The sequence below is a fragment of the Pleurodeles waltl genome, chromosome 9 (assembly GCF_031143425.1).
Source record: "Pleurodeles waltl isolate 20211129_DDA chromosome 9, aPleWal1.hap1.20221129, whole genome shotgun sequence".
In the NCBI taxonomy this organism is placed as follows: domain Eukaryota; kingdom Metazoa; phylum Chordata; class Amphibia; order Caudata; family Salamandridae; genus Pleurodeles; species Pleurodeles waltl.
This window is the reverse complement of record NC_090448.1, coordinates 735698511-735713581: the sequence shown is the minus strand read 5'-3', so window position 1 is coordinate 735713581 and position 15071 is coordinate 735698511. Positions and strand designations below refer to the sequence as shown.

The window sequence follows — 15071 nt, the reverse complement described above, 5'->3', positions numbered from 1 at the left end:
CGGGACCTGAGGGCCCGCACTCCAGCGTCACCTGCTCACACCGCAGCCTGGGCATCCCCGACGACGTTGCTCCTGCTGACACCGGCGCCGCTGCCTGCACAGTGGCCTGTGGCCACCGCTCGTGAGGAGCACGAAGCACCTCCCATCCCGCGCCGCAGCCCCGGTCCACCGACGCCAGCACCATCGGCTTCAGTGTAGTCACCAGGCATCCTTGCCTACACCGTGGCCTGCGCCACCACTCGTGAGGGTCACGAAGCACCGTCCCATCTCGCACCGCTGGCTTGGGCCTACCGATGACAGCGCTTCCGCAATGACGCAGCCACTGCCTGCACCGTGACCTGTGGACACAGCACATTGCACCGCCCCGCTTCACACCGCAGCCCTGGTCTCACCGATGCCGCTGGACACTGTCCCCGAGCCGTTGCCTGCACCGTGACCTGTGGGCACCGCACGTCGCATTGTCCCGCTTCGCACGGCAGCCCCAATGCCATCCCCGCCAGCGCACCTGATTTCATCAGCCTGGAGTTCGATCCCCGAGGTGCGTGACTTCAAGGGCCCGACGAATCCGGCACCGACTCCAGAAGCGACGCCGCTCTCCAGAGCTCACCGTGAGGGCCACGACGCCCTGCGAATCCAAGGTTCTGTTTGTGGGTCTTCCTGACACCGCAGCTGGCCCACGACGCTGAGGCCAGCCTGAACTTTTGGTTTTGTTGTTCACGACGCCGTGATAGCCCCAGGTGGAGTTATCGACTTCAAGGAACTGTATTGTTAAGTACATCTTGCAGCATTCATATTTTTATTACTGTATGTTGGATTTTTATCGTATTTGGTCTTGTTTTATATAGATAAATATTGGCTATTTTTCTAAAACTGGTGTGGTGTCCTTTTGTAGTGTTTTCACTTATTACTGTGTGTTATGTGCAAATGCTTTACACATTGTTTCTGAGATAAGCCTGACTGCTCGTGCCAAGCTACCAAGGGGGTGAGCAAGGGTTATCTGAGCGGGTATCTCCCTTATCCTGACTAGAGTGAGGGTCCCTACTTGGACAGGGTGCAAACCGACTGCCAACTGGAGACCCCATTTCTAACATACTGCATGAGCTTTGCATGTCTCCTAGATAAGCCTTGGCTGCTCTGCACTGCTACCTCCAGAGAGGCTGGCGTCTAGACACTGCTTACACTTCACTAAGAGGGGATACCTGGACCTGGTGTAAGTAACTTAGGTACCCACCACACACCAGGCCAGCTTCCTACAAGTAATGATTACAAATATTGCATGAAGCCAAAAAACAATGATGTTTCTTAGTGGGAATGGTTAGTGTTGTTGGTTAAATAGTTGTAAAGTGGATGCTCCAAACAGGTCGACGTTAGGTGTTTAGTAAAGTGATCCATTCCATTTCATTACAATTGTGCCATGAAATATAGCTAGGTGTTGGAATAATATGGGGAAAATCTGGAGCTTGGATGCTATAAATCCGGAGTTAATTTGTCTGCAAGAAACATGGGCCCCTACTGCTTTTGAGGTTGAAAATTATTATGGCATTATCTGTCCTGGTACTTAGTGAAAGAGTGGCCATGCTAGTGGTGGTTTAGCAACATTATTGTCTACAAAATGTACGTGGACGAATCGAATGTATTGTCCTCAATCAAACTTATAACAGTGTATTGGATTTTCAGAATAGAATTCAAGTTATTGCTCTATTTTTCCTTTTACATTGGTTCATCTTTACATTCTTCCTGACCAAGAAAGTAACTACTTGTCTTGATAAGCGAGTTTTTCCATTATGAAAACATGATCATGCAGAAAGTAGGTATCCTAAAGTTCCTAATAGTGGGGGATTTGAAAGCGACTGTGTCTAACAATTTACTTGCTTTATTTGTGGGTAAAGAATGGGAAGAGGCTGTTAGTATACCAGCCTCTGTGTTCCCTCCCCGCTCTAAGGCAAATAAAAGAGCAACACTTCTACTTGAGGCATGCAGGGAACATGATGTAACTATCCTTAATGGGAGATTGCAGGGCGATATTCCAGGTCATCCCACCCATGTTACAGTAACATCCTCCACGACTACGCTATTAGCTCATGTACAGTTTTTCCGCATCTTTTGCATTTAAAGGTAATCAATAATATGTGGAGTGATCACAATATTTTAATCCATACGATCAATGGGAAAGCTATGGATGTACATCCATGGCAGATCCCTGATAGTGACAACGTGTTATGCAGTACTGTGAATGGGAATGTTTTATGGGCCAAGAAAAATAAGCAGTTATCAGTAGAATTAAGGAACATTGTTTAAAGCCTACATTCTTACTGTTACTACCACTTGGTATATATGAGGCGCATATGGGAAATTGTGTAAGGTAACTCAAATTCGGGCAGGTAGCTTTTTAAAAAAATCTATAAAGCAGTCTCATTTTTTTAATGGATTGTTGTGTAATAAGCTTATTACTCACCTACAAAGAAGGAAGTCTACCTTTTACTCCAATGAGCGTAAAAAGTGGATTTCTCGAAGAACTAAGTGGGTGAGAATTCAAAAAAGATCAACTGTGATAAAATCTGGGATAAAATAACAGAAGCAATGACGTAAAAATCATAAAGCCTTCTGGACACTTATAGGGGAGAACAGTGGTTCTTTTTTTAAACCTAAGATCAATAATACCACCAGCATGGATTGGCAAAACTATGTAACTTCTCTGTACGCATTTAATAATCAGAAGGGATATAAGAATGACACAGATTTCTCAGGTGAGATATCAGATGGGAGGAGCCTCCCCCCTGCCTTTCTCCTTTGACTAGACAGGAAGTGTTGCATTACCTTAAGGCTGCAAGAAATACAGGTGCAAGAGGCCCATATCAATTACCTATTATTAATAATAATAATAATAATAATATTATTGTTATTGTTATTAGTAAATTGGATCTAGACCAGTGGGCTTCCTACGCAGTGGCACTCTCTTGCTACTACTATTACACAGGAGTAGTCCTTATCTCTTGGAGTGGCAGTGTTGTTCTGCCGCTACGTAAAAAAAGGCCCTTTAAACTCTCCTAGTAATTATAGGCAGATTACCCTGCTGGACGCCACAGCAATGATTTTCTCTAAGTGTGTATTAGTTAACATTTTAGAATGGGTAAAGGAAAATAATAGTATACCACTGGAGCAGGCCGGGTTTGAGCAGGCCAATAGACATTGGATAATATAACTGCAATACATCTTATATTGAAGAAATATGTGAAGTGAAGGGGATACCGCTTTATGCAGCATATACTGATAACTGCTTTTGACAGGGTGGACAGGCAACCCTCTGCAGGAAGTTGAGCACCATGGCAACAGCAGAGGGCTTTATGAAACTTATTATTTCCCTTTATACCAAAACTTGGTGGCAGTGTTATGTTAGGAAGCAGGCGAGTTATGACTCAGAGAATCCATACCACAAATTGCTTGAAACAGGAATTCCTGTTTGCCTGTTTCCTTCTCCTTTTTTCGCATTACATGGTGGATTTGCTTGATGTGCTGAGTAAGGGAGCTGGAGATGCCCCATAATTAGGCTCATATCATTTAGGTGCACTCCTTTATGCACACGATATTGTTTTGCTAGACCGGACACCTAAAGGTCTTCAGAGATGTCTTTATACTTTGTCAACATATTCAGATGCTCAATTCCTGAAGGTAAATATAAATAAAACTAAGGTTATGAGGTTTTGTCCAAAGGGGTGCTCCATAAATATAAAGTACAATTGGTTGCTTATTAATTCAATTTTAGAAGCAGTAAAATCCTACCCTTATCATCAAAGAATAATGTTGGCAAATTTGAGTGATGCTGAGCATATTTCACATATATCAGATAGGGTGCTGGTCCATGGAAATGCAATTTATGGAGCAACAGTGCATAGGCTCTTTAATCACATTTTAACAGTATATAAAATGAATATTTCTCCGTCACTTTTATATGCTGTTGTGACAATAACTACTGATCAATGACTTTTTATGCATAAGGTTGGGGGTGTGGGGGGTTTGGAGTCTTCACACTATCTGTACCTTACACTGTATGGTCTCTATAGCAACCCCAAAGGTTTGAATTAGGATTGGTGAACGTTTTCATAAGATGGCTGGCTGCTATTTTACTGTGGTGCCATTGTTTAGTACATGCTAAAGGAAAGTAATATGGCTTTTGAATGTTTTGCAACTATGACAGAGACTGGATCATTTTTAACTAATATTTTAACTGCACTCCAGCACTTTTCTTTAACGAAATCAGGTATTCAGGATATCAGTTATGTTCATCTTAAAAACTATTTAAAACAAACTATGAAAAATTGCTCCATGGAAAAACGTATAGCGGTATGTAGTGTGAAGTGTCGTTTCCAAACCTAATTCTATAATTTCAGGCAACAGTTCCTCAAATGTATCAAAACTAGAATGTGGAACACAAAGTGAGAAGATCTATAATGCTATGTAGAGTGAATTGTTTGCCTTTAACAACTGTAACGGATGCATGGCCGAGTGTAATCGGGAGGAGAGAATATGCACTTTGTTATAATGATGTAAAGAGTATTGAACATATCATACATGCCTGTAGGAAGTTGGCTCTGTATGCACTATTTCAAAGTGAGGAATAGTATGCACAGAGTCCAAGGGTTCCCCTTAGAGGTAAGATAGTGGCAAAAAGAGATAATACTAATGCTCTATTTTGTGGTAGTGTGGTCGAGCAGTAGGCTTATCCAAGGAGTAGTGTTAAGCATTTGTTGTACATACACATAGACAATAAATGAGGTACACACACTCAGAGACAAATCCAGCCAATAGGTTTTTATATAGAAAAATATCTTTTCTTAGTTTATTTTAAGAACCACAGGTTCAAATTCTACATGTAATATCTCATTCGAAAGGTATTGCAGGTAAGTACTTTAGGAACTTCAAATCATCAAAATTGCATGTATACTTTTCAAGTTATTGACAAATAGCTGTTTTAAAAGTGGACACAGTGCAATTTTCACAGTTCCTAGGGGAGGTAAGTTTTTGTTAGTTTTACCAGGTAAGTAAGACACTTACAGGGCTTAGTTCTTGGTCCAAGGTAGCCCACCGTTGGGGGTTCAGAGCAACCCCAAAGTCACCACACCAGCAGCTCAGGGCCGGTCAGGTGCAGAGTTCAAAGTGGTGCCCAAAACGCATAGGCTAGAATGGAGAGAAGGGGGTGCCCCGGTTCCGGTCTGCTTGCAGGTAAGTACCCGCGTCTTCGGAGGGCAGACCAGGGGGGTTTTGTAGGGCACCGGGGGGGACACAAGCCCACACAGAAATTTCACCCTCAGCAGCGCGGGGGCGGCCGGGTGCAGTGTAGAAACAGGCGTCGGGTTCGCAATGTTAGTCTATGAGAGATCTCGGGATCTCTTCAGCGCTGCAGGCAGGCAAGGGGGGGATTCCTCGGGGAAACCTCCTCTTGGGCAAGGGAGAGGGACTCCTGGGGGTCACTTCTCCAGTGAAAGTCCGGTCCTTCAGGTCCTGGGGGCTGCGGGTGCAGGGTCTCTCCCAGGCGTCGGGACTTTAGGTTCAAAGAGTCGCGGTCAGGGGAAGCCTCGGGATTCCCTCTGCAGGCGGCGCTGTGGGGGCTCAGGGGGGACAGGTTTTGGTACTCACAGTCTTAGAGTAGTCCTGGGGTCCCTCCTGAGGTGTTGGATCGCCACCAGCCGAGTCGGGGTCGCCGGGTGCAGTGTTGCAAGTCTCACGCTTCTTGCGGGGAGCTTGCAGGGATCTTTAAAGCTGCTGGAAACAAAGTTGCAGCTTTTCTTGGAGCAGGTCCGCTGTCCTCGGGAGTTTCTTGTCTTTTCGAAGCAGGGGCAGTCCTCAGAGGATGTCGAGGTCGCTGGTCCCTTTGGAAGGCGTCGCTGGAGCAGGATCTTTGGAAGGCAGGAGACAGGCCGGTGAGTTTCTGGAGCCAAGGCAGTTGTCGTCTTCTGGTCTTCCTCTGCAGGGGTTTTCAGCTAGGCAGTCCTTCTTCTTGTAGTTGCAGGAATCTAATTTTCTAGGGTTCAGGGTAGCCCTTAAATACTAAATTTAAGGGCGTGTTTAGGTCTGGGGGGTTAGTAGCCAATGGCTACTAGCCCTGAGGGTGGGTACACCCTCTTTGTGCCTCCTCCCAAGGGGAGGGGGTCACAATCCTAACCCTATTGGGGGAATCCTCCATCTGCAAGATGGAGGATTTCTAAAAGTTAGAGTCACTTCAGCTCAGGACACCTTAGGGGCTGTCCTGACTGGCCAGTGACTCCTCCTTGTTTTTCTCATTATTTTCTCCGGCCTTGCCGCCAAAAGTGGGGCCTGGCCGGAGGGGGCGGGCAACTCCACTAGCTGGAGTGTCCTGCTGGGTTGGCACAAAGGAGGTGAGCCTTTGAGGCTCACCGCCAGGTGTGACAATTCCTGCCTGGGGGAGGTGTTAGCATCTCCACCCAGTGCAGGCTTTGTTACTGGCCTCAGAGTGACAAAGGCACTCTCCCCATGGGGCCAGCAACATGTCTCGGTTTGTGGCAGGCTGCTAAAACTAGTCAGCCTACACAGATAGTCGGTTAAGTTTCAGGGGGGCACCTCTAAGGTGCCCTCTGTGGTGTATTTTACAATAAAATGTACACTGGCATCAGTGTGCATTTATTGTGCTGAGAAGTTTGATACCAAACTTCCCAGTTTTCAGTGTAGCCATTATGGTGCTGTGGAGTTCGTGTAAAACAGACTCCCAGACCATATACTCTTATGGCTACCCTGCACTTACAATGTCTAAGGTTTTGTTTAGACACTGTAGGGGCACAGTGCTCATGCACTGGTACCCTCACCTATGGTATAGTGCACCCTGCCTTAGGGCTGTAAGGCCTGCTAGAGGGGTGTCTTACCTATACTGCATAGGCAGTGAGAGGCTGGCATGGCACCCTGAGGGGAGTGCCATGTCGACTTACTCATTTTGTTCTCACTAGCACACACAGGCTTGTAAGCAGTGTGTCTGTGCTGAGTGAGGGGTCTCTAGGGTGGCATAAGACATGCTGCAGCCCTTAGAGACCTTTCTTGGCATCAGGGCCCTTGGTACTAGAAGTACCAGTTACAAGGGACTTATCTGAATGCCAGGGTGTGCCAATTGTGGATACAATGGTACCTTTTAGGTGAAGGAACACTGGTGCTGGGGCCTGGTTAGCAGGGTCCCAGCACACTTCTCAGTCAAGTCAGCATCAGTATCAGGCAAAAAGTGGGGGGTAACTGCAACAGGGAGCCATTTCGTTACAATGCCTGTCCTGCTTTGAAAATTTATCAACAGATTTATAGAAGCACTTTAAAAAAAATAATAATATGGTATTGCAACGGGAAGAGTTGCAGTGAAGATGATAAATTGACCAGTTAATGAATTATTGTACTGTAAATGTTCAAAATTTTTTGCTCCTTTTTTAAATTTGTATTGATGAATGTAATTTTGTCTACTGTAGATCTCATTGTAAGGTTCAAATATTTAATGAACTCGAAACTTGACTGCTACAGTAGTTCTTTTGCATATGTAATGGCGGACTACATGCTAGCGTCCTCCTACCACAGGACCAGTTATAGTGCCAGTGTGTTTGATGGACTTGTGCAGTGGAAGCACACGTTTCCAGGCCTCAGTCCCTTCTAGAAGGCCGATCAGCTTGTGTCAGATAATGTTACAAAGAAAAGTAACTACCGAAAGGGGAGAGATTAAATGTCTGTCAAATGATGCCCGAACTAGAGCAGCCTGATATGCTCAACAATTGCAAGTGGGAGGGGGTTTGCGGACCTTCTTGAAAGCAGTGACACATAATTTTCTCACCTTAGGGGTAGGAGGGCCTTTGGCTGAGAGAGGCAAGGAGTTGCTGCACTGAATTATAGGGAATAAGGGAAGGGTGGAAGGCAGAGGGTCATTTAGTTGAAGGTGGCATTATAATGATCTAGTATTTGATTGGCAGAGGGACCTTGTACTGAGTGTTTTGTACTGATGGAGTCGTAGCCATTTGTGTTCTTTGAGGAGTATCAGCCAAGGACTGACTTGATATGTACACCAATCGCTGCAGTACAAGGTAGCAATATATATGGCATGTTTGTGTTGTAGTGCCCATAGAATACCGAAGTGTTGCTGAATGGAGAATGTTTGGCTGTAATTGTGAGATCTGCTAATCACCCTTCAAAAGGCATCCTTGGTGCAAGGTCTAGGTGCTCAGTGATGTTCATGGACTGTGTATCAGTGGTCTGCATTCTCAGCAGTCATTTGGTAGTTGAGAGTACCACTATATGTGTTGTGAATTAGGGCATTTCCATTCTCCCAAGTCTTGAGTTAATCATCTAACTATATGTTCACTGTCCTGTTTCTTGTGGGAATGCTAATATGCATAGCCTCTCCAGTTTGAGTAGAGAGCCTTCCCCTAGTGTGTGATTCTTGATCTTGAATGATGAGACCTAGCTCTTTTTGGATCTGGTGTTTTCATTGTTCATGAAGAACTTTGACTGTCGCATTGAAGTTGACCACTGAGGCATGCAGAACACTCCCTACTATAGGGCCAGGTTTTGGCAGGCCCTCTTGACACCCTTTCCATCAGAGACTTTCATCCTCTGGAAAACGAAACTACTAGAAATGTATGATTTCTTCAGCTAATAGAAAACTGTTCCAAGCCTGATTGAAGATGGGATAATACCCTTTTCCCATCAACGGATGATCAGTGCATCACATGTATCCTTGATATTTCAAAATGCGAAAACCATCAACAGGCTCTCAACCTAAATGAAAACCAAAAAGTACAATGTGTTGAACAACGTTTTATCGTTTATAAACCCGAAACATAGTTCCACTATTATACCAGTCAATCAAAGATTCTCTTAATGGTGCGTAATCCTTCTTTGATACCCACATGCATTTGAATACTCCTTGACCTGAAGTTGTTAGCTTCCTACCTTGACATCAAGAGATATCTAAAAGCCGTTTCTTCTGAGAAATCAATGAACTAGTATTACAAATAAGCTTTTTGTCCTGTTTTTGATCATACATTAATCCATAGGCTTTTGAATGTCCTATCGTGTCTTGGTGAGGTGTCCTTGCTTTACAAGATTCCAAAGCACATAATCATAGTCACAGAAGAACTACTTTCGCAGAAAAGTAACCTATTTTACATTGCTTCCCAAACTTTCTCAGTATTCTGAAGGGGGAGAAGTGAAAATTGTTTTCCATTTTAAATCATTATTCTTCATTATTCTGTGTCCTTATGTTCCCAGCTTAGGTGAAAGAAAGTTAATAAAAATCAGTATCTTTTCTTGATAGAATACGTGGCCGAGGCTTGTGGCGCTCAGAGCCTGAAGAAGAATTGGAGGAGGGCGAATACTATGAAATTGGAGCGGAATACCCAGATTTGTTTCCTCAGTCTGATGACCGGCGGGTAGAAAAAATGGATATCAGTGACGATGGTAAGCATGCCTAATATCCCAAGAGTCCATTCTACCACTTGTGCCTGTTAGCCAAGATTCTAAATAATATGCTTTTTAGGCTTAAAAGTACTTAATAAGTGCCATTTGTGGTTGACCAAAAAAAAGGACTCGTGACATGAGAACATTTTGCCCATTGCTTAAAAAAACAAAAAACAATTTAGAAGCTTCTTACACCTGGTGACAGCCTGTTCATTTACAGTTACAACTTTTTTTGTAATACCAAATACCAGGTATATTAATTATTTCGAGGGCACCTCCATGCCTTTTAATGTGAATTACCAACTACACACTTGGTTGATGTTATTTTGCTGGGTTTTCAGGGAGCTGTCTGTTTTAGCTGATACATATGTTGCAGCTCTAAAAAGCTGATCTTCATTACCTTAACCCCTTCGCTGCCAGGCCTTTTCCCCCAGAGGTGCCAGACCTTTTTTTGGCTATTTGGGGCAGTTTGCGCTTTGGCCCTCATAACTTTTTGTCCACATAAGCTACCCTTGCCATATATGCGTCCTTTTTTTCCAACATCCTAGGGATTCTAGAGGTACCCAGAGTTTGGGGGCTCCCCTGGAGGAGACCAAGAAATTAGCCAAAATACATCAAAAAATTCGTTTTTAAAAAAGAAATGGGGAAAAAGGGCTGAAGAAGAAGGCTTGTGTTTTTTTCCCCTTGAAAATGGCATCAACAAAGGGTTTGCGGTGCTAAAACCCCCCTCTTCCCAGTTTTCAGGAACAGGCAGACGTGATTCAGAAAACCCCATTTTTCAACACAATTTTGCCATTTTACTGGGACATACCCCATTTTTACTATTTTGTTTGTGCTTTTAGCCTCCTTCAAGTTAGTGGCAGAAACAGGTGTGAAACCAATCCTGGATCACAGACAGCTAAACATTTCTAAAAAGTAGACAGAATTCTGAAATAGGCAACAGGTCATTTGTGTAGATCCTACAAGGTTTTCCTACAGAAAATAACAGCTGAAATAAAAAAATATTGAAATTGAGGTGAAAAAAACCCAGCCATTTTTCTCCACGTTTTACTCGCTTTTTTCGGAGATGTCAGATTTTATTTAATGCAATATACCGTTAAGTCTGCTGGACTCTTCTGGTTGCGGGGATATATATGGCTTGTAGGTTCATCAAGAACTCCAGGTACCCAGAGCCAATAAAGGAGCACCTTGCAATGGGTTTTCATTGTATATCTGGTATTCAGCAATTCATTTTGTGAAATATAAAGAGTGAAAAATAGGTATCAAGGAAACCTTTTTATTTCCAAAATGAGCACAAGATAAGGTGTTGAGAAGCAGTGGTTATTTGCACATCTGAATTCCGGGGTCCCCATACTAGCATGCGAATTACAGGGCATTTCTCAAATAAATATCTTTTTTACACACTGTCTTACATTTGGAAGGAAAAAATGTAGAGAAAGACAAGGGGCAATAACACGTGTTCTGCTATTCCCCCCCCCCCCCCCCCCCCCCCCCCAACCCCCCAAAAAGTGTCTCCCGATAAAAATGGTACCTCACTTGTGTGGGTAGGCCTAATGCCCGCGACAGGAAACACAACATGGACACATCACATTTTTACATTGAAATCGAACTTGTTTTTTTGGAAAGTGCCTAGCTGTGGATTTTGGCCTCTAGCTCAGCCGTCACGTAGGGAAACCTACTAAACCTGTGCATTTTTGAAAACTAGACACCTAGGGGAATCAGGATGGGGTGACTTGTGGGGCTCTCACCAGGCTCTGTTAACCAGAATCCATTTCAAACCTCAAAATTTTGCCCAAAAAAACACTTCTTCCTCACATTTTGGTGATAGACCATTCTGGAATCTGAGAGGAGCCACAAATTTCCTTCCACCCAGCATTCCACCAATTCTCCCGATTAAAAATGCTACCCGACTTCTGTGGGTAGGCCTAGTGCCCGCAACAGGAAATGCCCTAAAACACAACATGGACACATCACATTTTCCCAAAGAAAAGTAACCTGTTTTTTGCAAAGTGCCTAGCTATGAATTTTTTTCTTCTAGCTCAGCCAGCACGTAGGGAAACCTACCAAACCTGTACATTTTTTAAAACCCTGCGTTTTTGGTCCTAGGCTCAGCAGCCATTTAGGGAAACCTACCAAACCCAAACATCTCTGAAAACTAGACACCTGAGGGGGAGTCCAAGGTGCTGTGACTTGTGTGGATCCCCCAGTTTTTTCTTACCCAGAATCCTCAGCAAACCTCAAATTTACCCCCCAAAAAAAAAAGCACCACACAATTTTCCCATATTTCTGTGCAGGATCACTGCACCGGCAAAAATTTCCTACCATCCAATGTTCCCCTCAGTCTCCTGATAAAAATGATACCTTACTTGTATAGGTGGGCCAAGTGCCTGTGACAGGGAAGAGCCAAAAACATGTCAAAAATGAGGGGGAACCAAAGCCGGTCTAAAAGGGGAGTTTGAAAAGAAGAGTTTTTAGGCTGACAAGTGGGTTAGATTTTTTATCTGTATAGATGTGACAATGCTGGGTGGTAGGAATTTTGTGGATTCCTGCCGATTCCTGAAGGTTCCATGTAGGAAAATGCCACTGTTGGCATGGTCACCCCTCCCCCCCACACACTTTTTGCTTGGTGTTGATGTCAGCTTTGATTGGAAATGTGCTGGGACCCTGCTAACCAGGCCCCAGCACCAGTGTTCTTTCCCTAAAACTGTACCTTTATTTCCACAGTTGGCACAGCTCTGGCACACAGTTAAGTCCCTTGTAAAAGGTACCCCTGGTACCAAGGGCCCTGTGGCCAGGGAAGGTCCAGAAAGGCTGCAGCATGTATTATGCCACCCTCAGGGATTCCTTACTCAGTACATGAACACTGCTTTGCAGCTTGTGTGTGCTAGTGTGGAGAAAAGATAAAGTCGACATGGCACTCCCCTCAGAGTGCCATGCCCACCAACCACTGCCTGTGGCATAGGTGAGTCACCCCTCTAGCAGGCCTTACAGCCCTAAAGCAGGGTGCACTATACTACAGGTGAGGGCATAGCTGCATGAGCACTATGCCCCTACAGTGTCTGTCAATTCTTAGTCATTGTAAGTGCAGGTATATGAGTATATGGTCTGGGAGTTTGTCATTACGAACTCCCCAGCACCATAATGGCTACACTGAATACTGGGAAGTTCGGTATCAAACTTCTCAGCACAATAAACCAACACTGATGCCAGTGTGGGATATATTGAAAAATGCACACAGAGGGCATTTTAGAGATACCCCCTGTATGTTAGCCCAACTGCTGGTGTAAGGCTGACAGGTCTTTGCCAGCCTGCCACTTCCAAACGAGTTTCTGACCACATGGGGTGAGTGCCTCTGTGCACTCAGTGGTCAGAAACACAGCCTGTACTGGGTGGAGGTGCTTCACACCTCCCCCTGCAGTAACTGCAACACCTGGCGGTGAGCCTCAAAGGGTCAAGCCTGGTGTCACAGTGCCCCAGGGCACTCCAGCCAGTGGAGATGCCCGCCCCAGACGAGCCCACACTTTTTGGTGGCAAGTCCAGGGGGATAATGAGAAAAACAAGGAGGAGTCACCCCCTCAGCCAGGACCACCCCTAAGGTGTCCAGAGCTGAAGTGACCTCCCTCTTTGAGAAATCCTCCATCTTGCTTTGGAGGATTAGGACCAATAGGGATAGGGATGTGCCCCTATCCCCAGAGGGAGTGGGCACAAGAACCGTGTAGCCACCCCCAGGGACATTAGCCATTGGCTACTGCCCCTGACCCTAACACACCCCTAAATTTAGTATTTAGGGGCGACCCTGAACCCAGCTCTTCAGATTTCATGACGACCTCAAGAAAGGAGGACTGCTGAGCTGAAAACCCCGCAGGGAAGAGAAGGATACAACTGACTGCCCCAGCCCTACCGGCACATGTCCTGCTTCAAAAAGTTGCAAGAGAAGAACAAACGCGTTCTGCAGGACCAGCTACCCCTGAAAAGCTTCCAGGGGACTGCCTGCATCACCAAGGAACAAGAAACTCCTGTAGCCCTGTGTTGCTGGTCCTGGGTGTTTGGGGTTATCTTGAACCCCCAACGGTGGGCTGCCTATGCCCCGGAGATTGAACCTGTAAGTTTGTTACTGACCTCAAAAACTGTACTTTACTTACCTCCCCCAGGAACTGTTGAAAATTGCAAGGTGCCCACTCTTTAAATACCTTTTTGCCATTTTAAAGAAAACTGTGAACATATTTGATTCCATTCAAAGTTCTCAGTACTACTATGCAAAGTAACTTTCTTTTATTTACTTACCTGCTAAATGAATCTTGTGATTCTAGAAATAAATGAACAAAATCATATTTTTCTGTATAATAACCTATTGGTCTGGAGTTAAGTCTTTGAGTGTGTGTTTTCACTTATTGCTTGTGTGTGTACAACAAATGCTTAACACTACCCTCTGATAAGTCTAACTGCCCGACCACACTACCACAAATAAAGCATTAGTATTATCTATTATTGCCTCTGTCAAGCCTCTTGGGGAACACCTGGACTCTGTGCACACTATATCTCATTTTGATATAGTATATACAGAGCCAGTGTCCTACATTCCATCACAAAAATGTGTGATTTCAAGCAAAGTTGGAGGTTTGCAGGGCATCTTGGGTAACAAAATGGTGTGGGGTGCATGTGAAGCACACCACCCTGGACTCATCCAGCTGTTTAGTTTTCTGATGTGTCTAGGTCTCGTAGAGTTTTCTACACTGCGGCGTCCCAAAGTCAAAAAATTGCAGCCCTCACCATTCCAAGTGGGACGATTTTGAGAGTTAGACAAGCTCTCATGGCCCAAATGTAAAACCAAAACCGAAAATAATCAAATGTCCTCTTGCTTGCCGTTGGGATAAGATGTTTTAGTGTGTGGGGGGAGAGCTGAAAGACTGTTACCTCTAACCATGCCCATACTGGTAGCCACCACCCCACAATTTTTTGTTTAGTTCCCTGGCATCTAGGAGGCTTTCTGAAACAGAAAAGGCCTAAAAATGCATTGCCCCCCACCCCCAGGGAGCAACCCTTGCCTAGGGGGTAGCTCCCCACATGCAAAAAAAAAATCCCTGATGTCTAGTGTGTTATGCCCCAAAAGGCGTTAAAATGAAGTCCCCTGCTGGGGATCGACCTTTGCCTAAGGTGCCGCTCTCCTTATATGTAATAAACAGACAAAACACATATAAGCAAAAACTCCCTGGTGTCTAGTGGGCATTTCTGCTGCCCGATTGCTTCATGATTGGGCAGCAGAAATGCTCAGAGACATTAAAGGAAAGGAAAGGCCTTTCCTTTGATGTCTCTCCCGCCCCAAGCCCGTGATTGGAAGAGAAATGGTTTTGCATTTCTCTTCCGATCCTCGGTTTCCAGCACGGTGGGGTGGGGTGGGGTCAGCACACGATTGCACACTGATGTCATCAGACGTCACGGTGGGGGATTGAGGAGGTGCGGGATGAAAGGGGAAGCAGTTCCCCTTCCATCCCTGCCCATGGGAGGGGGTGCGAGGCCATGCAAAGTTGCAGTGAAGTACAGAGTGGAGCTGCTGGGGACCAGCAAGGTCCAGGAGGACTCGACCCATGGCAAGGAGTCCTATGGGGACCCTCAGTAATGCAGAGATTCCACAGAAG

General features: G+C 45.0%; 1 protein-coding gene across 1 annotated transcript in view; it reads left to right on the top strand.

The window, feature by feature from the left end:
- The window catches only part of SART1 (spliceosome associated factor 1, recruiter of U4/U6.U5 tri-snRNP), a 748174-nt gene that overhangs the window by 288596 nt on the left and 444507 nt on the right, over window positions 1–15071 (top strand). Inside the window, exon 11 of the mRNA XM_069207847.1 lies at window positions 9293–9435. Coding sequence (XP_069063948.1) covers window positions 9293–9435 — 143 coding nt within the window. The remainder of the gene's footprint in view (window positions 1–9292; window positions 9436–15071) is intronic.